This window comes from Maniola jurtina, chromosome 10 (assembly GCF_905333055.1).
Source record: "Maniola jurtina chromosome 10, ilManJurt1.1, whole genome shotgun sequence".
Taxonomy (NCBI): domain Eukaryota; kingdom Metazoa; phylum Arthropoda; class Insecta; order Lepidoptera; family Nymphalidae; genus Maniola; species Maniola jurtina.
The window spans coordinates 10861774-10886070 of record NC_060038.1 but is presented as its reverse complement, the minus strand read 5'-3'; the positions used below and the strand labels follow the sequence as shown (position 1 = coordinate 10886070).

The 24297-nt window shown below is 36.7% G+C and overlaps 2 protein-coding genes and 1 long non-coding RNA gene across 6 annotated transcripts in view; 1 reads left to right on the top strand and 2 right to left on the bottom strand.

The window, feature by feature from the left end:
* Positions 1-6165, bottom strand: part of LOC123868700 (trypsin-1-like) — an 11863-nt gene extending 5698 nt beyond the window's left edge. The window contains exons 1-3 of the mRNA XM_045911259.1: positions 6004-6165; positions 4812-4926; positions 3767-3929 (exon numbers count right to left, since the gene is read on the bottom strand). Of these exons, the coding sequence (XP_045767215.1) occupies positions 3767-3929; positions 4812-4926; positions 6004-6060 (335 nt within the window). The 5' untranslated portion in view covers positions 6061-6165. The remainder of the gene's footprint in view (positions 1-3766; positions 3930-4811; positions 4927-6003) is intronic.
* The window catches only part of LOC123868702, a 20089-nt gene extending 7609 nt beyond the window's left edge, over positions 1-12480 (top strand). The window contains exons 2-3 of the long non-coding RNA XR_006796708.1: positions 7287-7290; positions 12470-12480. This is a non-coding gene — a long non-coding RNA (uncharacterized LOC123868702). The remainder of the gene's footprint in view (positions 1-7286; positions 7291-12469) is intronic.
* LOC123868699 (trypsin-1-like) lies at positions 10274-24297 on the bottom strand. Of its 4 annotated transcripts, none has more exons than XM_045911254.1 (8): positions 24008-24297; positions 15464-15590; positions 14551-14586; positions 12852-13014; positions 12165-12373; positions 11228-11388; positions 10829-10919; positions 10274-10405 (listed from the first exon to the last, which is right to left on the bottom strand). In XM_045911254.1, exons 1-8 carry the CDS (start codon positions 24101-24103, stop codon positions 10284-10286), a joined length of 1005 nt encoding a protein of 334 aa, XP_045767210.1. In that variant the 5' UTR covers positions 24104-24297; the 3' UTR covers positions 10274-10283. The 4 variants fall into 4 exon arrangements, with proteins under 4 accessions (XP_045767210.1, XP_045767213.1, XP_045767211.1 ...); XM_045911257.1 differs by having other exon boundaries at positions 15483-15590; positions 24008-24033; XM_045911255.1 differs by lacking the exon at positions 14551-14586.

The window sequence follows — 24297 nt, the reverse complement described above, 5'->3', positions numbered from 1 at the left end:
TTTTGCCATTCCCCGGTTATCGGACCCGTATTCCGATGATTTACGATGTCATCTGTAATTTGGAGACGCATTTACATTTCCATCAAAATAAAGAACCCCAATAACAAGAACAAGTATCTCATTTAGTGTCCTCCAAATCTCCTTTGATTAATATTATAGGTATAATCATTATAAATTAGGATTTAATCTATTTTGTTTTAGCCACTGACCTCTATTAAGGGTCCGTTTGTAATGTTTTATAAATATGTTACAAATATTAGAGTTAAACAAAAAATAACTGTCATTTTGGATGGCACACGTCTTCCATGGTACTTGTATGCCCATTTCAGTGGTTTAGCTGGCACGTCATTTGTATACCATTAACCTACATTACCAGAAAAACATTCTACTTCAAAATAATACGTCGAAATCAGAGTCCTAATTTTATTTCATCGATTAACCTTAATTGCCCTTTGAATTTAAACCTACTTGACATACATCTGATTAGAATTAACCAAAAACAAAATTCGTGACTAGATTTGTAATCCACACTTCCAAACTGTTATACCTAATTACAAAAGTATCAGTCTGTCTGCTAGCTTTTGACGACCCATCTGTTTAACCGATTTTGGTGAATGGTACAAAGTTAGCTTACATCCTTGAGATGAACTTTATCCCGGTGATTTTCTGGTTCCCACGGGAGCTAAAATTGGTAAAAAGATTGCACCCTGGATACTAACATACCAATTTTTATTTCGGAAAATCAATGAGATCCTACGGGATTTAAAAACCTTCACGCAAAAACTACTGGACGGATTTGGCTGAAATTTGGAATGGAGATAGATAATATCCTGGATTAGCACATAGGCTACTTTTTATCCCGGAAAACCAAAGAGTTCCCACGGGATTTCAAAAACCTAAATCCACGCAGACGAAGTCGCGGGCGTCAGCTAGTACAAAATACAAAAGATAAGCTGTATATAAGAGTAGGTGTAAAGTCAACATCCTCTTGAGTTTTGTGCAAATACTTAAAAACGACTTGCTAAAACGTTCAAGCTTACCGGTGATTCAATCAACTGGTGAAGTGAACTCAAACAAACATGGGAAATATGTAAACAAAGCAAGAATTTTCATGACCATAAAATTATCAGCTATAGATAGAAATTTCTTACGAAAACGCTTCTTTCTATTTAGATATACAAATAATGAAATTGTAAAAATAATGGCATAATATCTAGTATTATTTAGTTATAGTTTTTATATAGTATTTAAATATCGTATACCTACTTTAAACGAGCAATGGAGATTTGTAATGGAGCCCAAGAAGAAAACGAGATTAATAAAATACCTACCTCTACCTACCATGGGGGAGAGTTATGGCTGTTGCGTAGACCATTGATCATAATGTAATTATTCGAATTCCTACTGCATAACGATTCGTCTCGGTAGAGTATTGCAATTTTCTCCTGAGCAATTAGCCATTTTTTATAAATGAAACTTAAGCTATTTTCAATACTTAAACTGTCTAAAAATTATTAAGAGGGCTCTCTCCGTCACTCGTTTCATACAATCATAGTTCCAATTTCATTTGAATATTAAGCAACCAAAGTCCATGAAATTTTGCAGACATATTCTAGAAACTAATATCTATGTCTGTGGTTTTCCAGATTTCTGTTAAAATATTCGGTTTCAAAATTACGCGGTCTTAAAAATTTTCATACAAATCTTTGAGCCCCTGTAATTTTAAAACTACATATTTTTAGAAAAATCTAAAACCCCACAGACACAGATAATAGTTTCTAGAATATGTCTGCAAAATTTCATGGACTTTGGTTGCTTAATATTCAAATGAAATTGGAACTACGATTGTATGAAAGGAGTGGAAACGAGTGACGGAGAGAGCCCTGTTAATTACTTTATTTTAAAGAATATTTTAACACGTTTATACTTTTTACATCACTTAGAATTTGCATAATATCGTCTGATATGAGCTTTAAAATAATCTACAGGTAGGTATTTTACGACCTGTTTTAGGTCCATTATCTTTATTAATCTTCTAAGCAACTGGTCTGACTAGACCTAACATGTAAGTAGGTATTAGCCATTTCGATTGATTGGTGGTAACCACAGAATTCAAATTAGGTGGAAATGTTATTTTATTTTGGGCAGAGTTATTAAGCATCATTTTCACATCGTTGGCACACCAGTTTTTCACCCATCAGCAATAAATAATTAATTTTTCGTTCCAGTCTAGTTTGCCAGGGACGCTGCCGCCAGGGCATCTTAATCCTTTGCCGTCTTAATTTTATTTTTACTTATTCTGAGAGGAACCCGTGCTCAGAAGTGGGCCGTGCTCAAATGATGATTCATCCAGCCGCAGTAGAAGTGTTTGAAGTAAATCAACTTGGCTATCTATGGGAACTAGTTGATGCCAGCTTCCTCGCCGCCTACTTTGTATTTATCATATGCCAGCAACGTCAACTGCTATGCATTGACACACTGGTAGTAACCGTTAGCCCTAATTTGCACGAGCGTTAAAAAAGCGCTGCGTTAAAACCCGGCGTTGCGTTGAAAATACAAAGTGCGCGTTAAAAAAGCGTTGACGTGTGAACAGATACTTGGAAATGCATTTGTTCTATTTGAATGCTTTTTAACGGCCGTTAAAAAAGCTCTCGTGCGAATAAGGCCTTACTCTTTGACATAATGCGCAGAAGTGAGCAAGTATCTGTCAGTAATGATAACCATCCTGCCACATAAGAAGCGCTTGAAATCTTTGGGAGCTCGTTGATGCCATCCACCGCACTGCCCTGTATGCGTCTATACTGTGCCAACGATACGAACTACGCCTTTAGTTAAACATGCGTTAAAATACAAGAAGTAACAGTTACCCTTAACACAATGCGTGGCAATCCCGCCACAGGAGAAGCACTTGAATTAAATCAACTTGACCATCCATTGAAACTTGTTGATACCGCCTCCTCGCCGCCTACTGTGTGCTTATGCTATGCCAGAAATGCGAGCTGTAGTCTTAAGCTAAGTTAAGTTTAAGATACAAGCAGTTATAACAGTTACCCTTTAACACAATGCGCGGTCTTGAGCACGTATCTGTCAACGATGACCATCCCGCTAGAGTAAAAGCACTTGAATAAGCCATCTGTGGGAACATGTTGATGTCAGCCTCCTTACCACTCACTCTGCGTCCACGCTATGCCAGCGATGCCAGTTATTAAGATAAAAGCAGTAACAGTTACCCTTTAACACAATACGCAGCAGTGAGCACGTATCTGTCAGCGATGACCATCCCGCCACAGTAGAAGCACTTGAATAAACCATCCGTGGGAACACGTTGATGCCAACCTCCTTGCCACTCACTCTGCGTCCACGCTATGACAGCGATGCCAGTTATTAAGATAAAAGCAGTAACAGTTACCCTTTAACACAATACGCAGCAGTGAGCACGTATCTGTCAGCGATGACCATCCCGCCACAGTAGAGCACTTGAATAAACCATCCGTGGGAACACGTTGATGCCAACCTCCTTGCCACTCACTCTGCGTCCACGCTATGACAGCGATGCCAGTTATTAAGATAAAAGCAGTAACAGTTACCCTTTAACATAATGCGCAGCAGTGAGCACGTATCTGTCAGCGATGACCATCCCGCCACAGTAGAAGCACTTGAATAAACCATCCGTGGGAACACGTTGATGCCAGCCTCCTTACCACTCACTAAGTGTCCACGCTGTGCCAGCGATGCCAGATATTAAGATAAAAGCAGTAACAGTTACCCTTTAACACAATGCGCAGCAGTGAGCACGTATCTGTCAGCGATGACCATACCGCCACAGTAGAAGCGTTTGAAGTAAATCAACTTGGCCATCCATGGGAACTCGTTGATGCCAGCCTCCTCGCCGCCTACAATGCGGGACACTTCATTCCTCTCGCCGCACTCTGAAATTTACATTAAAACATTATAAGTTTCGTATTATCTTTTTTTTTTAATAGAGGGTGAATTTAATTTTCATCTCATTTAAAAACTAAACCATAACAACTTAGCGGTTGGTAGGAAGTAATTGAAACAGAACGTGATACTTTATTCTTTTATGATTTCAGAAAAGCTACGAAATGAAACGCAGGTCCACGCGAGACACCTTGCGATACGCTATATAACTGATTTTCAGGAAAATGCCGATGAAAATGTAATCTATACTTTTAGCTAAATATTAATGAAGACTAGTAATATTCTTTTAACAGACTAGCCTAGCCTTAAGCTCTCACGTGATAATATTGTCGGAGTCGTAAAATTCTGGTGAAATTAATTTACATGTCATTTAAAAATTGAATCATTAACAGCTTAGCGGTTAACGCTACTAAGAATGGATAAAAAAGCTGAGAATACTTTATCGCATATGGAAAAAAGCAAATTAATTTACCTACTTATATTTGAATAGAAGTATCCTTCTTATGATTCATATCCATACTTCCATACTAATAATATGAATGCGAAAGTGTCTGTCCGACCACTAGCTTTTCATACCGATTTGGATGAAAAGTACCTACCTACAGGGATAGCTTGCTCGGGATGCCAGCTATGAGTAAATCAATATTGAAAGGTGTGTACTGTGTAGTGATTAATAAAAAATAATATCTATTGTTATAAGTTTTAAATATTCGTTCCTCTCCGTTTCCAGAATGCAAACTATTTTTGTGCAGATTTTTGTTGAAATTGGTTGAATCGATGAGGCGTGACAAACAAGAAATAGACAAACATGAAAATTAGTACAATGATGGAATGATAAAGGATTGGCATGATAAATACAAAAATAAACTAACTGCATGTGCATGACGTCTTAGGTTGGTTATGCTCCAGCCATGGCGGGCGGTTGCCCCAAACGCCGCCAAAGAAGTTCTTCGTATACACACCACGTTTGTCCCGTATTAACTCAGCCTGTTAATTATAAAAAAATGTGTAATGTAAGTACTACTTTGATATTATGGCATATTATTGTAAATTGAATACTTGAAACGAGCAACCGCCGAGTTTCTTGCTGGTTTTTCTAGGTAGATTATTTTGACGATTCAAAAAAACTTGGAAAAGTTTAATTGAACAAAAATATTTTGATTTTTTTTTTGAATATAATCACTTGTTTCATCATCATCATCAGCTTATTTGTAATATCAGCTGCGGGACATACATTTTTCCGAGTGCGCGCCATCAAACAGTCCTCGCCTTTCTCATCCAGACACTTCCCATCATCCACGTTTATTCTTTGCCGTCACTTTAACTTGGTCAGTATTACTTATCTACTAATTACTTAGTTATAAGAAATAAATAAAATTATTGTTCAACGCTAATAGTTAAGTATATCATAAAAAAAAGAATACCCGGCGTGAGTTTGTTATGAGCTCTTCTCAGACTTGGGCGCGTTTGGAACCCTCAAAGCTTTAGTTTTAAGTTAACGTAATTAATTATTACCTCTATATCACTTTTCAAATCTGACAAACAAAAGGTGTACAATAAACTACTACTTCTACTTTGATAAATAATTTTGACTTTTTGACTTTTAATCTTCAAGGCAGGCACGCTCCAATCTAGACCTCATCATAGCTTTCCATCAGGCACGATTATCGTTAATGGTAAGTCTAACTTGCACAAAAAATATCGCTCTTTCTTAAGGCACTAGAAGCATGAAGCACATATTGTGCTAACAGTAATAACAGCAACAGAATCAAATAATAGGGAAGTTTGAAGCGACACCCTTCCGATTTATATCCACCCTTAAGTAGGTATAGTCAGATAAAAGTATAGCTTATTGCATTATATGAATTTTTGAGGAAAACAAATAGGAAATTGAAATAAAAATAATATATACTTAGATCAGTGCTAAAAAATATTAACTTAACCCAGCGAAGAATTAAAAAAATTGGAAGATATAAAGTAAAATATATTTAAATTAAAACAAACACCCAAAACTAAAACATTTGATAATATAATTAAAAAAAATAATCGCAATCCATCACTAACCTGCGCGTCAGTGAAAGTGTACGTAACAAACACAAAGAAAAGAAAGCACCTCCACATAGTGCCGTTGGAGTTGATATACAAAAAAAAAGAAAGAAAAAAATAAATTTCGAATTCAGAAATCGCACAATTTGCACATCGCCCGTCTTTGAACTTGTCGCACGGTCTCACAAGCTAACACACACTGAGATGTATTGGTGATCGCGCGTATGCCGACATACATTAACATAACATTGGACGTGATTTGGGTAGTCTTAGGCACCCCACTAGCCAGTCTAGAGATAATAATATATTATAGTTTCACGAAAGAGTGATACCTATACCACAGTATAAGGGAGACACAATTCTCCAGAGTCGTTAATCTCGTGGTAAATGACGACCACGAGGACTCAGCTGCCATGACTCTGGCATACCTATACCTACCTAGGTCCCGGAATTACTGGGACTTGTTTTAGATTGGTTTTTTGATTTGGATGGCTTCGTCAAGCCTCTGTAGGTAATTACATAGATACTGTCCTCACTCTGTGCCTTTACTCTGCGAAATACTTACCTAACTTTAGGTCTTTCTTGACTCATTCTACCTAAATTATTTGTGTTGCAATTATGTTAAATTTTAAAAATATGGTTTTCTTCAATCTCCAGCCACTGTGCTTGCATCAGCCCAATCTAATCTAATAGGCCCAATAATTTTAAAATCTTTCAAAATGTCATTTTTCTTCTCTTTATGTTTAAAATTCGCTGCCCGTTATCAGAATCTGCCTGATTACAGTATTTTTCTTTTAATTGTGGCTATCCGAAGTAGACATAGCTATACATCATATATGATGCAGAGAGAAAGAGAAAGACACCTGTATATCCTCACTCCTGATGGTTGTGATACTTTTTAATGAGAGAATTTTTAAGTCATTGTGCTCCTCATTGTTCTCCTCATTGCATTGTCATTGTGGGACATATTAAGATACCAGCAGTCGATTTCTGTATCCTTCTGCCTTAATTTTACTCTACGGAAATCAAATTCTTATAAATCCCCGTTAAGCGAAAAGTCTATAAGTCAAAAATGACCAAACTGCTAGGCTTAAAAAATGAAAATGAAAAAAATTATAACTTTGTTTTTACAAAAGCTATTTCTAAATTATAAATTTATAGGTAGGTACTGTAATTTTTTTCTGCTTTTTTTCTTCCAAAGCGTTTTTTTTTCAAAAGGGAAAATAACTTTTTCTTTATCGATTAGGTACCTACTACATCGGAAAACTGCGAAGTTTCAACTGAAATCGGGAAAAGAAAAGTTCTGTATTTTTAAAGGGCGCGCTTTTAGAACGACGAAAAAGTTTCGGCTATAACAATGATGAATGAAGATCATTGCGATGTGATTGTAGAAACCATTATAAAACTTTGCTAGGCCTCGTGGACGTAATGTAGGTCCGTGATAGGTCTATAACCACTCTAATTTAAAAGCGCTTCATAGCGAAGATGAATTGTTATAGGTACCTATTTAATAATAAAATCTTATATCAATCGCCTTAGCAATATCACTTCTACGCGTCTTTGCATTCCGAATTAGACACGTTTCTCTCAGAGCAACGTAATGTACGCGACAGGTCGAGATGGCAATCGGGGGGGACGCTACGAACACTCGCACAACCTCGCGCTATCCCAGTGCGAGATAGCGCGGGTGACGAGGTCAGTCATGGCAGGGATGCAGCTCCTCTGTACCTTTTATAAAAATCTGTTAAACTATGGACTTTAAGAGACCCGTGGGAACTCTTTGGTTTTCAAAAATAAAAAGTGTAAAAAGCTGTCAGACAGACAGATACACTTTCGCATTTAAAATATTAATATGGATTTATTAAAAAAATTACTGAGTAGGTTTATATTTTGTACATTTGGTTTTAATTTTCTAACTTTATCTTGTGAATTAGGAAATACCAAACACTTTGTAGAAAAAATATATTTATTTAAAACCAGTAAAAAGTTAAAGTAACAACAATAATAAAATTAACTAACCAAATTATAAAATTTTAAAAATTAAACTATGTTAACTATAAAATATACGATATAAAGGTTTACCTATTTTTTTCTTAAATCTACACAACTTGTTAAATAAGCAGTTAGGTACCTATAAGTTTAATTAACAAAAGTTAAATTAAATAACGATATTACAATAAAACAATTTTATCGTGACGTAGATCACAGTTACAGCCTAAAGAGCGATTTTTAAACTTTAATTATTTAATGTTATTATTTATTTAAGATATTATAACAAAGGGTTACAATAATATTTATTAATAGCAACATAAATGTATTATTAGTACTTAAGATTAACCACTCTGAGTAGGTATATAAAATTAAATAAAATTAACAAAAATAAATAAGGTATGTTGACTCTATTCTTCTCATAATGTCGCGATTAACGAATTATTAATTATAACAAAAATGTTAATGTTAAATGATGTGATAAAATTAAGTAGGTAGGTAAGTACCTACTTATTTTTGTCGTTCATTAATTTAAACCGCGCTTAAATATCACAATTTTGAGTTTCATGCGAATAATAATAAATCTTTATCTATCGATTAGTCTGTTTTCTGTACTGTATATGCACTTACGATGTGTATGTTATAATTATAATTAACGGTTAAAATCCGAAATCTAATTGATACATTATACCTACTATTTATCTGATTGATATAATTCGCGATTTATTTAATGAACGACAGAATTATTATAATGGCGATCGAATGATGATCAATAATGGTTAATGTCCTGATGATGATTAAGAAGATGTTAATGATTATGATAAAATTGATATTGATGATTATGATGAAGATGATAATATTGATGATTATGATAAAGTTGATATTGATAATTAAAATGACAAATTGCATTTATGGTGATGAATGGTGAATGATAATGATAGCAAATATGTACAAATACTTATTTCTCTTAACATTTTATGTACAAAACATTGAACACGTAGGTAGTGTCTACAGTTGCTTAATATCTATTGGTAATCTGCACCACCGGCCTGCTCGCTATATTTACATAAATACTATTATCAATAAGACTAATTATGTATTAATTTCTAAAAAAAGTACCTACCTAAAAGTACACAGGGATATCATTTATCACACTTTCACGATGTTTGTTATTACTCTTTCACGCAAAGGCTGACTGTGCGGATTTGGCTGTATAGAATGGACATAGATTGTACCCTGGATTAACACATTTCAGGAAAATTAAAGAGTTCCTATGGGATTTAAAAAAAACTTATATCAACGCGAACGAAGTCGCGGGCATCAGCTAGTGAGTAATACCCCTATGTACTTTTACAGACTGTAAGTTAAACTCTGCAAGATACAGGCTAAGGTAGGTACATCCTTGCATAATAATCCTAATACATTAACAGTGAAGCTTTTATTGTTAAGTTTTATTATTAGGAGAGTGTTAATTGTTAGTAATTTGACAAATTATTCTAGTGGCACAAAACGACTGTAATAGTTTTGGTCCCTTTTTATGGATATTATATTATTTATTTTATCGATCCCGTATTACCTAAGGTCGTACCTAAGTATTTTGATTCTATGATCAAATATGGCAAACTTCCCGTTTATGTAAATATTAGATAAAAAACCGGTCAAGTGCGAGTCGGACTTCAATTTTTATGGTTCCGTACATAATTATTATAAACATAATATTTTGAGTAGGTAGGTATGTGAAATATTTCTTTTCCGAGATAGAACATCGTTAAAAAACCGTGAAAGAAAAATCCAAAAAATGTTCGTTCGTTTTGGTCACAGCTTACAGTTACGGACTATTTTATAAATCATTGTTTTCAGTATTTGCTGTTTAAATACAGTGTATGCTACATAATATACCAAAATTTCGTATTCCTAAATTTATAAATGTATATATAACTATGGGAAATAACTTAAATACCAAAAAAATCTGGTTTGAAACTCGTTTGGCCTACGAGCTAGAGACCTGTGTCACGCGGACACATAGCAGAGTGACATTAATTATAAGTCTTCGTTTTTTACCCTTTGGGTACGGTACCCTAAAAATTATTATACATTTGCTCGCATACCTATTACTTAAGTTATATACATTTTTTACAAACTTTTCATCGATTGGTACCTATAATAATTTAATATCGTACATCAACATGTAATATAAATATTTTTTTACAAAAGTATTACACAATAATTATTGTGAACGATACTTAAAACAAAATAAAATGAAAATCTTTCAAACAAACAAAACATTTTTATACAAATAAATAAAATGATTAATTGCCACAAAGGCAGGTGTCTCGCAGGTTCGCCCTTAGCCAGGGCAAGTACCGGGTTATCCGAGTGTAAACTCCAGGGTACCCAGGTCTACCACAGCCGACACCCCACGATACTATACCTGTAAATAAAATAAATTGAAATCTAATAAAAAACTACCAATCAGACTTTTCCAGTCCAAAGTCACACACTTCAATTCTAAAATATTTTTGTTTTTAGTTGCTTTTTACTGTGGGATGAGAGGTTACTGGTGTGTATTTAATACCTACAGGCTATTAAAGCCTTTGGGCAGTAAAAACCTACCATGTATTTTGTATAGAAGTACGTAAATAAGTTTTGTAAGTTGTTACTTTCGTAATTTATTTAAAGTTCTATCGGACCAAAAATGGTGCCTAGTTGTACATACCTATCTACACATTTAATCAAAATAATTTAAAAAAGTTCTGGATCCTACTTAGGCTTCAACAAATTGACTTAAGCATTCAATACCCTCCAGTACGCGTTCGTATCAGGAAGAACATGTCGTTAATAAAATAATACAGACCTATGATTTGAAACTTGTCTCCATTTTGTATAAGCAATGGACCGCCGCTGTCGCCTTGGCAAGAGTCTGTGGACGCTCGACCCGCGCAAAGCTGAAAAGTTAATATTTCTTTTTTAAATTTTAACCTCGTATGCATAAGTCCTCAGGGTTGGCAAAGAGACACTGATTTTACCATGAAATGTCCAATATTTACAAGGAATAATGATACAAGCCTATCGCCGTAGTTCGCAATGTCTGATTGCGGCATTCTACTGGCTGACACTCTTTTGATGTTGGCTAAAATCTTTCGTACTAAGACAAAGCTCTATGGACCGGACCTACATCGCATCGCAACGGTTTGTTTAGCGGTTCAGAGGGATATCAAGTCAGGCAGAGTCGGGCAAAATAAGTTATACTGACCATGTTGTTAGTAATTCGCGTTGCTCTGTACTTCATCCCCCGGCACTGCGTGAGTGACAGAATAGGCACCCGTACTTCTTGCACAATTGCGGGTAAGTGACCACCCTCCGATGTACGGCCCCATCCGACCACGATGCCCTCTTTACCTGATGGCTCTACACCTAAAAAAACAAAGAATTTATTATAACAACTTAAATTTTCCTGGTGTGTATGCGTTGTAATTAGCGCACAATTAGTAGGTACCAACATGGACCATTCTCACTCTGAGAGCAGACTTGTGCTCTGTAGTAGGTAAGCCGGCGATGGCTTATTCATGATGAACACGGACCACAGAAGAGCAATGGAAAAGTTGTTGGACAGCAAATCAGAGGACCGTAGAGGACGATCTAGAAGATTGTGGATTAATGAAGTGGAGAAGGACAGGAGGGTTTTGTGTGTTCTAGAAGGAAGCTGCATTTGACTGGCCCAGATGGAAAAGTTTGCTTGACCAAGCCAAGGCACGCCCAGGGCTATAGTGCTTTGTTAATGATGATGACGAGGTACTAACTAAAGAAAACCATTTACAAAGAAATCAATTTAATCCAATTCAAAATATTTTTATTCAATTAGACTTTTACAAGTACTTTTGAATCATCAAGAGCATCTACCACTGGTTCGGAATGCCTTCAAAATCAAAATATGGTAAAGGTAGATGGTTACTTGCTGGAGGCAAACACAAGGGTTTGAGTATCTTGGAGAAGTTGACGGGTGTGCGCAGTTTGAGCAGCGCGATGGCGTTATACTCGGCGTCGCAGCTGTGATGTTCGCACGATGGCAGTGACGGCGTTCATGATGGCGGCGTCCTCTGTCGTTGCCGTTTGGTCGTGGTCACGCAGGTTTATTCAGATTTTCTTTATTATAGGTTTTAGAGTTGTTAATAATCAAAAAATACACATACTTGCTGGAGGCAAACACACGGGTTTGATGATCTTGGAGAAGTTGACGGGTTTGCGCAGCTTGAGCAGCGCGATGTCGTTGTTGTATGACTCGGCGTCGAAGCTGCGGTGTCGCACGATGGCGGTGACGGCTCTCATGATGGCGGCGCTCTCTGTCGTCACCGTTTGATCGTGGTCGCCCAGGATTACTCGGATTTTCGATCGTTTGAGTCTGGAATTAGGTAAAAACAACGTCAATAATCTTCACAGGATTGTAGTATGTAAGTAGGTATATTTTTCCCCTAATGATCCAGCCATGATGAAAAAGAGCTCTCTTGGAAAACGACTAACAAAGTAATACGAACTTCATGTACATAATATGGAGCGTGCAGAAGGCACAGACTTCAGCAAGTTACTGCTTTACAGTTACAACATGGATAACTTTGCATTTTTTCGCTCAAGTGTTTCGACGTTTGCAAACTTTAGTTTCACATGTTACAGAAACATTTACTTAGCAAACGAATAAGAGTTTTCACTTTAATGCAATAAAACTGAAAACTCTTATTCGTTTCATGAAAGACAGCCTTGAATCAGAATGTCTGATTCCATACCGCGCTGGTTCGAAAAGTAATTTCCACAATACCTACAGGCAGAACTGACAGTAACAATGTAAGTACTGTAAGTACTTCCATTTTGAACCATCTACTTACTTTCTAACGCAATGTGCCGCTGTCAAAACATACTCCTTAGACAGGAGCGAGGCTCCACAGTGGAACTGCCCGTCGTATACGAGCCGCGCCATCCAGGGGTACCGGTTAATACCAGCCGGCATTCCACCCACGATGCGGTTCTCCTGGTTCGGCCCACCGCACTCTGCAGCGAGAAAGTGAAATTAATTAACGAGTTGCAGGAAGCCGGACCTGTGTTACGGCTTGATTGGATTGCGTAAATGTATATCGGAAGTATTATTGCTGGGTAATACCTGTGTTGAAGTTATTTCACCGTTTTAAGGATTTATTTGTAGCGACTTTTCCTTAACAAAAGCAATCGAGCAATACACGCTTGTTTTAGGTTTTCTAAAACATTATTATTATCTATCTATACATATAATAAAATTGTAGAAAAGTGGTGTCTGTACAATGGAAATATATAAAAAAAAGTAGCAGGGGTTGTTATTATATCGATGCCGAACCCGAAATTGTAATTAATTTTTTTTTCTGTTTGGCTGTGTGTTTGTGCACGCTAATATCAGAAACGGCTTATTCGATTTAAATACGGTTTTCACAAATATATTGTAGTAAGCTTCACTTAACATTTAGTGTTTATTTCATGTCAATCGGTTCATAAATAAAAAAGTTATGTCAATTTAAAGAATCACGGCGAACATTTTTAACGTACATGCTGCCCGAAAAGTCACTATTCCACGCGAACGAAGTCGCGGGCACAGCTAGTACTCTACTAAAAGCCGTGGATAGCCTAGTGATTAAGACGTCCGCCTACTCCGGAACAGGCACCTCTAGCTTTTCGAAGTGCATTTTAAACAATTAAATATCACTTGCTTTAACGGTCAATATAAACATCGTAAGGAAACCTGCATGCCTGAGAGTTCCCCGTAATAGTCTGAAAGTTTCAGCGTGGCGAACTATGGCCTAAACCCATCTTATTCTGAGAAGAGATACGTGCTTAGTAGTGGGCTGTCTGTGAGTTGATCCTAATGATGATAAAGATGAATTATACTTGTCAGTAAAAGTCTGGGGTAATTAAATACCTAAGTAGTAAGTACCTACATTTTTACATACGAGCATTACCTACTTATTACGAACGCACAAAAACATTACAGTTAAAAAAAGCTTTTTTTAAACGATAAGTATTGCGATAAGTAGTTAGTTACAAAAAATGATGACCGTATTCATATAAATTACAAGCAAAAAATATATACTTTGTGTGCATTTTACAAGATGTGCATGATAAACTGGAAAAAGGGTGTGCATAAGATTATTTACTGTACAAAAACTTATGAAAAATAAGAGAAGAACACAGATCCGTTTTGATGCAAGGAATTAAATCCCCTCCCTCTCGCACTGCCAAGGGTCACTGGTAGAGATCTCTTATACAGATAGGTGCTTCCCTGTCCACTTTATCTTTCTTTTTATTTATATTGTTACAACTTTCTGGTACAAATAAAAAATAAAAATAAATAAATAAATGTGTAACGAAGCTTTTGGGTCTAAAACACGAAAGATATCGCAATTACCTGCTTCCGGGTAGGTATTATTAATTATTTAACAGTAGGTATGAAGCTGTTGAACTACTACAATTAGGGTGCTTTTTATTTAAAGGGGTGCAAAGGGTAAGTATGTACATGCTAAAAGTGCTGTAAGATTTACTTTATTCCGGTGCGTAACTTACCTAACTTTCTAGGAAGTGGGTTTGCTCTGCCGCATTCTAGAATGTAAACGTGATTGAAAAAAGTTAGGTTTCTAGAAGAAAATTCCAAAAAAAGTAAGTGCCTACTTTGATATAGTATCTTACTGAAAATAAATCTAGATAGTTATATAAAGTAGAATAATATGTAGGTATCTATCTACTCTTTAAGAAATTGAAAAATTGTGTTATTTACTAGATAACAATGCTAAAAAATTACAATTTCAATAGTTAGAATGAGTCTTATAAGATGAAAAGAAATAAGTTTTTTTGTTCTGCTTTAGATATGGTCTATTCTCCGCACCGATCGTACCTGCGATCTATCTCAGTACTGAGTGAGGTACTAAGTACCTAAAAAGTTTTTTTTAATAGAGATGTTTTGAAATATTACTAATTAAATTAAATATAAAAAACCGGTTAAGTACGAGTCAGACCCGCGCACCGAGGGTTCCGTACTCGGCTATTTTTTCCGACATTTTGCATGATAAATCAAAAACTATAATGCATAAAAATAAATAAAAATCTGCTTTAGAATGTACAGGTAAAGCCCTTTCATATAATACCCTACTTGGTATAGTTATCTTACTTTGAAAATTGAAACACATTTTAATTTTTTTTAAATGATGTAACCACAAATTCACGGATTTCGGATTTTTTCCTTTACTTGTGCTATAAGACCTACCTACCTGCCAAATTTCATGATTCTAGGTCAACGAGAAGTTTCTATAGGTTTTCTTGACAGGCACGACGGACGGACGGACGGACGGACAGACAACAAAGTGATCCCGTAAAGGTTCCGTTTTCCCTTTTAATGTACGAAACACTAAAAATTCATCAGATATTTCAAAATTTAACATGGTATTTTTACTTGCAGGTTTACAAATAGGTAATTACGTACCGCAGGAACAATTCCTGACCTGGGTATCTTCCTCGTCATCTTCCACGCTCTGCTCCTCCAACAGAGGTACTTCCAAACCGAAGATTTGGTCGAATAAAAACCTTGACGATCTGTTGCCCGTGGAAACCTGCAAGCAGTTATTATACTAAATTAATTTCAAGAACGAAGACTGAAAGAGCAAATTAAAACGTGCGTATCACGCAGATAGGACCATTCATTTAAAGTGCAATTTGTTCAGAAAAAACTTTAAATACTTACAAAGCTTAAGTAAACTTTTTTTAAAGTAAGTAGGTATGTTTATTTATACATGTTCCATCGTAGCGCCTAAACTACTGAGCCGATATTGATATCGATTCGTTATAATATTGGGTGACAGAGGCTACATTCAAAATCAATATGGCGGATGTTATCCAAAAAATTACATTCTAAAAGTGGGAGAGTCTTTGATTTTTTTTTCTATCGTATCGAGTGCGATGTCAAATGAAAGAAGAAAAAATTCTAAATTCTAATTTATTTTATAGTTACACAATTTTAATATATACCAAGCGACAGAAAACAATTAGTACATTTCATTAGTAGTCGGGTTTTAGTTTTGAAATCTAGAATCTGTTTAAGTCAAGAGTGAATCTTCTAGGCAAGCGCGCTCCATCACTTGCTAGCTGGTCTGATTGCAGCCAAGCGCTAGTCTATAAATAAAATAAAAAAATTAATGACTTGTTTTTATTTTAAGAGACCTAATGCTAACCAACCACAACATAACAATGCTTTTAGAAATAAGTAGGTAAATGATTTTGGTTTGATTCGATGTGAATGCATTTTTAATGATAAGCGATACAAATGGATACAAGACACTTAATCTGAATTTAAGATTCAAAACAATTATTGCGAAACAACAATATGGTTACATCACGCACAAATTAACATGAATTTTGGGGGCATTTCGGATATAACCCGTGGAGATACATAACTTACGTAAGATAAGCTTTGTTGCGTACTTTACTTTCGCATGCAACCTCAGAAGAACTTTTACGCAATAAGATAATTGCGGAGCTAATGTCAATGTTACTTTCACAATCTTAAGCTGGCTCCCCACGTATGTACATGCTCGACGAGCATGCTTGATCGACAGCATGGTAAAGTCTGATCAATCTAATTTACTGACACTTAAACGCCTAACTAGCACGCGGGCCAGTATAATATTGTAGTCTTTGCACGCGGGTACCCGGAGATCCTAATCATTATAATTTTATTATTAAATCCATACCCCATACTTCCATGCTAATATTCTGTCCGTCTGCTAGCTTTTCACGACCCATCCGTTTAACCGATTTTGACGGGTAGGTACATGACTGAGGCTGTTTTCTGTCCCGGAAAATGCAAGCAAGAGTACTCTCGAGATTTTCAAAAACTTAAGGCCACACCAAAGAAGTCACAGGCATCATTTACCTATTTGGTATGCACGTGCTTTTTACCCCAAGATAACAAAGAATTCCCGTGGAAAATTATAAATATAATTTCTACAAACGATGTCAAAAGTTAGTTTATTATAAGTAAAGATAGGTAAGTAATAACCGAAAAGCTTGAAGTATAATGGAATTAAAACGTCGAGCATGTCCGCACGTAGAACGCACGTGTCGGTCGCTTGGTGGATAGTTCTATTTTTTATTTTTTTCCTGATTCTTTCATAAGTTTGATATGCTTTCTCATAGTGGGGAAAGAGACTATAAGTACCTATCTAATGAGAAATATTTTTTGCGCGTGCGAATCTAAAAAGGAGAAAGATTATTTCGCGTGCGCAATCGCCTTTTCATATCTTCAAAACAATAAGTAAACGCGCTTATACATAGCTAGTTTAGCAATATCTGAATGTCAAATAAAATCCTTTATTTTCAAAGCGGGTACATATCTACATTGTAGAGCTTTTTTGTATTAAAATAATAAGTACTTTGCGAAGGTTTTCTGGGTCGAGTGCATGAAAAATATGTAGACGTATGCAAAGTAAAAAATTGCCAAGTTTACTTACCTACATATGATACAGCCTAGAACTCACTTCTAGGCTGGATCACAATAGCTGTCGAGAGATGGTATAGGCATACTTACCTACTTATCTAATCAGTTATCACCGACCTAACCGCTCAATTCAGAATTCCTGAAAGAGCCGGTAGAATCTCGACAGTTTATAATCTGTAATTCTATTGAACCTCCATTCAATACGCATGTGACTATGTTAAATAAGTATTAAGTTCACACGTAACGCCTACTTTTTTATCTAAGTCGCGAGTTCAATCCACTCTTCGATGCTAGTATTTACTCAGACAAGAACAAGAAACATTGAGGTGCGGCAGCTGTTAGGTACCTACTTGTATTTCTAGATTTCTTTATAAAACATTGCATAGTTGCTTGATGGATTACTATTTTTCTTACATAGAAAACTTACGATGCAAGCTATCCCTGTTTGATGTGTACGACTTCATCTACGTAGGTTTCTAAAAGTCCCGAGGGAACTTTTTCAATTTCCGGGACAAAATTAGCCTATTCCCGTCCCTGAAATGAGAGCTAACTCTGTACCAAATTTCCTGAAAATCTAGCAGACAGACAGCCTGACAATACAACCTTAAATTAGGTAGGTATGTACGTTCATTTGATAATGCATAATACTAAGGAATTAAGAAAAAGTTTCGTTGGGAAAGCCTGACTGAATACCAGGCTTGGTTACTTTAGCCACATCAGGGAAGTTAAGCATAACCCTTGTTTGGATTTAATGAAAAAGGTAAGTACGATTATCTTTGCAAATACAAGAAACGTGTCTTTGCATTCCGCAAGTTGGAATCGAATGTTATGCGCTTTCCCTTTCCAGTAGCCACCGGCGACCACGTAATGCTGACGAAACGACCGTACATATATGTTTTATATTAGCTAACATACTGTGACATAACCCGCTAACAAGGCTAAGGTTGACCATATTATGTAAACAAAGTCTACGATTTGGTCAGCACATTTTATTTTTTTAACCTCGATATCTAAGCAGCTCTACCTAAGCTTCGTCTTGGTTCGAAACAAGTTTCCATTAGCGATTGAGGGACCATAGTTATTTTCGTAAGCTTAGCTTATGCAAGCTTCTATACTTACCTAGCACCTACTGAACCAAATGGTGACACTTCTGATGTTTACGTGTTTCCTTTTCAACAGTGTCGAAATCGTCATAACTTTTATTATCTGGAGTGACTGATCCAGCTTTGCTTCCTATAAGATCTATTTTATGAAAGGAGCTTAAACAAACCTAGACGCCTACTTTCTAAGACATTGATGTATGATTAAACTTACAGTTTACACCTTACTTAGAATTGCAGAGCCCAGTTCGGTTTAGTAGTTTATGAGCCAATAACTATAAGTAAGTACCTATGTCTTTTCCTTTAATGATAAATTCCAAACATGATATAGGTAGGTACTCTCGTAGGATGTAAGTAGGTACCTACGTACCAAAATCTTTAGAATATCAAGCGATTAGGAATCTACTTTTCTAAGTTACCCTACACGAAAGAATTTACTTCATTTATCAACCTTTTTATCTGCATTTGCGTCTGCGTCTAATAAATCCTTAGTGTCAATGGCATTAATTAGGTAGGTATATAGGTACTCAGCAAAGACAAAAAATTATTGTACTTAAAAAATTGTACCAATTAGTTTGAATACAAGCAGATCGTGACCTGTTCATGAGTCGTGACCTGTAAAACTTTCGCTACGTCCAATGTCAATCAATGTCAGGTGTTCGAATATCGAGGTTCAACCAACAAAAACATCACAAAGAGGTTCTAGATTTTATATAACTTCTACTAATCTGGATTGAGCCGTGAACCGATTGGTGGTCAATTTCGTAACGGACCTTGGTAATTGCTTCTTACGGGTACCTAGATATCATTTCAATGTCAGGTCGTAGACCGATTGTGCAAAAACTGCTAACCATCAAACGAACGAATCAACGAACTATTAAAACTTCGAGAAAAAGTTACAGCGCCCCGGCCGCCGCGCCGTTTGGCTCGTCTTGACGGGGGCACTGCCGTGCCCCCTGATAAGTAGGTAACAGAAAACATTTTCTTTCAAAGAAAAATTTTTCAGCTTGTTCCACTTATGAAAAATTAAACTGTGCTGGTGCTTCTGTTAATCGGGTATTTCAGTTTAAATAGGTACTCAAGTATTGTAGACGCTCTTATAGCCTACTAGCAGTTGCCTGCGATTTCATCTGTGTACAATTTCTAATTTTCCATGAGATAAAGCAATTTTCTCAATGTAAAAAGCGTCACTTATACTAACTTAGTTAGACATTTAGTCTCACAATAAGTTTCTTTTTTCCAATACCACTATATTATGGAGAACTCTCAGGCTTTGAGGTTTCCTTACGATGTTTCTTTCACTGATTTACTTCATAGGCATCTAATTATCGAAGTTTTCAGTGGTCAAGAAATGTGACCAACACGATTGCCCTCGATTTCTGCTTAACACTTTACTCGTACAACACTTTCTGCTTTTGATGAACGACTCCGGATAACAAAAACGAGAGTACAATAACAATTACCTCGTGAAAGGCTTGCAATTACATTGGAAAGTAGTTTGATGATTGACCTTACGAATTCTGAAGCATTAAAAGCAAAAGAAAACCAAACAATGAAGCGAATCAAATTAGATGAAGAGCTTTTGATCGATTGATTGGCTTCAGTGTCAAGCAGGTACTTAGGTAGGTACTTATCTTCTAACATTACATTAGTGAGAAAATATATTTTAGCTGAGTTATAAACGCCATCATCTGATTAGGCACGTCTACTAATTTTTCGAAAATAGATACCAGCGAAAAGAACTAGAGAGCGGGTAGGTTCAATAATGCCCGTGATAGCTCGAAATTCATCTTTCGCACCATTGAAGTCCTGTCATGCCCACGACTCATACAACTGGGTCGAAATATCGATAATTCAAAATCATCTTATTAATCCTGGTATACAGCCGTTATTTATATTATAAGTTATAACTAACTGATGTTAGCGACCTCGTCCGCGTGGATTTAGGTTTTTAAAAATCCCAAGAAAACTTTTTGATTTTCCGATATAAAAAATAGCCTGTGTCCATGCAAAAAAATTATGTCGATCCATAGCTTTGTAAAGGCCGCCGCCTTTGTAACCAAACCAACAAACAAACACACTTTTGTATCTATTTAGGTATAATATTGAGTATGATAAGTTACTGAAAGTTTTTCAATTGACCCATTTTCCATTAAAAAATGGGCACTCCTATTAGGTAAGTAGCACTTACTGCTTACTTGGGCCAAATCCTACTTAATACTTATTATAAACGCGAAAGTTTGTAAGTATGTATGGATGTATGTTTGTTACTCTTTCACGCAAAAACTACAGGACTGAGGAATGGAGATAGATTTAACCCTGGATTATCACATAGGTACTTAGGCTACTTTTTATCCCGGAAAATCAATGAGTTCCCATGGGATTTTTAAAAACCTATATCCACGGGAACGAAGTCGTGGGCATCAGCTAATAAAACCATATTATAGATACAACTCGTCTAAAGCAATGCTCTTGAACGGCAAGTACCTATCGTCCAATAATGGAGTCGGTAACTTGGTACCTATCAATTTAATTACCTACCGTAGCTTTCCGTAGAGCACCATCATTATCTGTTAGTTCATTAGAAGCAGTGGTTTGTGTTTTGTTATTAGATAAATGGATGCAGCCGTGCTCTTCCTGTTCCCGTGTACCATTTAGTTCTGCTCGTAGCTTGTTCTGACAATGTACCCGTGGGCAGTGTTACAGTTACTTGATTGTGTCTAATAGATGTGGTCTACAAGTCTTAAACAATCCAGGGTAGATATGCTTCTCTCTGCTTGTTGTTATTATTGTTGTTTTGCAGTCCTGCGTCGCCGCATTAATCAAAGTCTTTATCGTCGGTGTAGTCTGTAAAATCAGTGTACTTCAGAGATGCACCTACCCGTACTTTATCCTATACTAGCTGATGCCCGCGACTTCGTCCGTGTGGATTTAGGTTTTTCGATATCCCGAGGAAACTCTTTGATTTTCCGGGATAAAAAGTAGCCTATGTGCTAATCTAGGATATTTTCTATCTTCACTTCAAATTTCAGCCAAATCCGTCCAGTAGTTTTTGCGTGAAGGAGTAACAAACATACACACACACACATACATACATACACACAAACTTTCGCCTTTATAATATAAGTGTGATACTGTTGGGTATTGACTATTGACATGTAAACAAATTCAGCTTAACCCTTGGGGCCTTTTCAGTGCGACGCGGATGGCCTGCGCGGACGTCCGCGGCGGACGGTGGAGTGTGTGAAACCTCAACAGCGCGTTCAGAGCGACGCGGAGCTGTCCGCGTCGCGGAGTTGTTGAGGTTTCATACATTTTGCCGGAAAATCTTACCACAAAACCAAAAAACTTTAGGCGCTGTATAAAATGATTTTAAACATGTGTGTTGTACACAACTACAGACGTCGTACAAAAGCCCCTTAAAAATATCAGATAAAAAAATCCTTAAGAGAAAGCTTCTCGCTAACTATCTTTCGTATCTGTTCCGTACCTTTTTTATCAAACGTGGGAAAATCTTTTTAAGATAGATAACTACCTCCTAGAGTCTAGACTTTATGGGGGAGAGATTGGGTTGTGGGATTTCTGCCCACGCTACAATCACCTCGGTAGCCAGCCTCGGCGTATTTATAGTCTATAGATTCTTATTCGGAAGCTCTGGCACCACCTTTAAAACGTACGTCTTATTTTAACTTCTAATGTAGGTAGATAGGTACATCAATAACTTCTTTGCGCGATGTCCATGGGAGTTAAAAAAATTAAGTTCTAGTCGTCATCATCATCATCTCAATTCTCATCCTATCGCTGGTCTATACTCAGTATATTGGTCCCCTCCTAGAATGAGAACGGATAAGCAAATAGTCCAGCGAGCCCAATGCGGCAGACTTCCACACCTTTAAGAACATGATGGATGAGATGTCTCGGGCATGCAGATTTCCTCACGATGTCTTCCTTTATCTGTTAAAGCAACTGATATTTACCTAATTGGTTTTGGGTAAAAGTTAGAAGCGAGTCGTGCTCGTCATCGAACCCCGAAGGAGGCCAAAGCCCCTGCTATCACCGCTTTTAACCCACTAGTCTAAATATTATTGTGCTTAGATACCTACCTAGTTACGGATAATTTAAGGAGATCAAATGTAGTTATACATGGACATTGAAGGCAGAAACTAATTAAAGCCGATTCGGAATGAGGATGGCCAAAATAATATAATAATGGCCTGATATTGCGTGCGGCAGCCAAGTACCTAAGTAAAATATTCTTATGTAACGTGACGTAACCGGCGAAAGTAGTGCATGTCCGTTTCATCTACGAATATTATTGCTATAGAATCATTATAATTCTTTAAGGTCCATTAGCTGTATTTAATGTCAGCGTTCGTGTTACAGGAAGTTAGAACCTTAGATAACTTACTTACCTAAGTATTTATTTAAAGAAAGATATTTGGAAGACACAACTACTCTTCTTCAAATAGGTACGTACTACGTACCTAGGTAGCTTTTACCCGACTTCAAAAAAAGGAGAAGGTTCTCAATTCGACTGTATGTTTTTGTTTATTTTATTAGGGTTCCGTACCTCAAAAGGAAAAACGAAACACTTATAGGATCACTTTGTTGTCTGTCTATCCGTCCGTCCGTCCGTCCGTCGTGTCTGTCAAGAAACCTACAGGATACTTTCCGTTGACCTAGAATCATGAAATTTGGCAGGTAGGTAGGTCTTATAGCACAAGTAAGGGAATAAATCTGAAAACCGTGAATTTGTGGTTACATCATAAAAAAAAATGTAAAACGTGTTTGGATATCATATGAAAGGGCTTAACCTGTACTTATTTTTATGAATGATAGTTTTTGATATATCATGCAAAATGTCGGAAAAAATACCCGAGTACGGAACTCTCGGTGCGCGAGTCTGACTCGCACTTGGTCGGTTTTTTTTTGTATGTTGTTACTCAATTTCTTCGCCAAATATGAACCGATTTTGATTATTTTTTTGTTTGGTAAGTGACATTTTAGAGGTGGCCTCATTTACTTTGGTGAAGATCTTATGAATGTCTTCGGAGATGGAGAAGAGCTCCTCAATGGTTTTGGGATTAGCTCGAGCAGCCCTTTTCATTTGTTACCCCAGACGATACTTAAAAATAACATTTTAGTTCTATCTTGGTAAAAAATACGTACCTACTACCAAAATTAATACTACTTACTACAAAAATTGCAACCATAATTTTTGCTGGAAACACCAAATTTATAAAATCTAGACTTTGAATAGTACCTAATAACAGAAACTGCGGTCTTCAAGTCCTCATTAACACGATCGACGTCATAGAGTAGGTAACAATAATTAACATCCAAGTATCAAGAGAGTGCAATCCACTGAAAGTAAAAGTGCATTGGATGTCGATGCACGCGCGCGTTGACCGATAAAGAAAATCTTTTTACTCACATGGTTATCATGTATATCCTGCGGCGTGATCTTCCTACCCTCCAAACAGCTTAGCGTGAGCACAAAAAATATAGCCACTGATCTCCATGGGCACATTGTCGGTTTTCGGCTGTCGCGATTCGTCGCCGAGGTATTTATTTACGCGGCATTTCCTCGCGACGTTTCCTCTCGAATTCAGCGTTATGACATTTCGAATATTTCGCGAATAAAACGCAGGCGCGACTGTCGCTGGCGGCCGCGGCCGCGCGGGTTCCTGCGCTGAGGTCTTCGGCTTCGCGTACTTTCTCCTC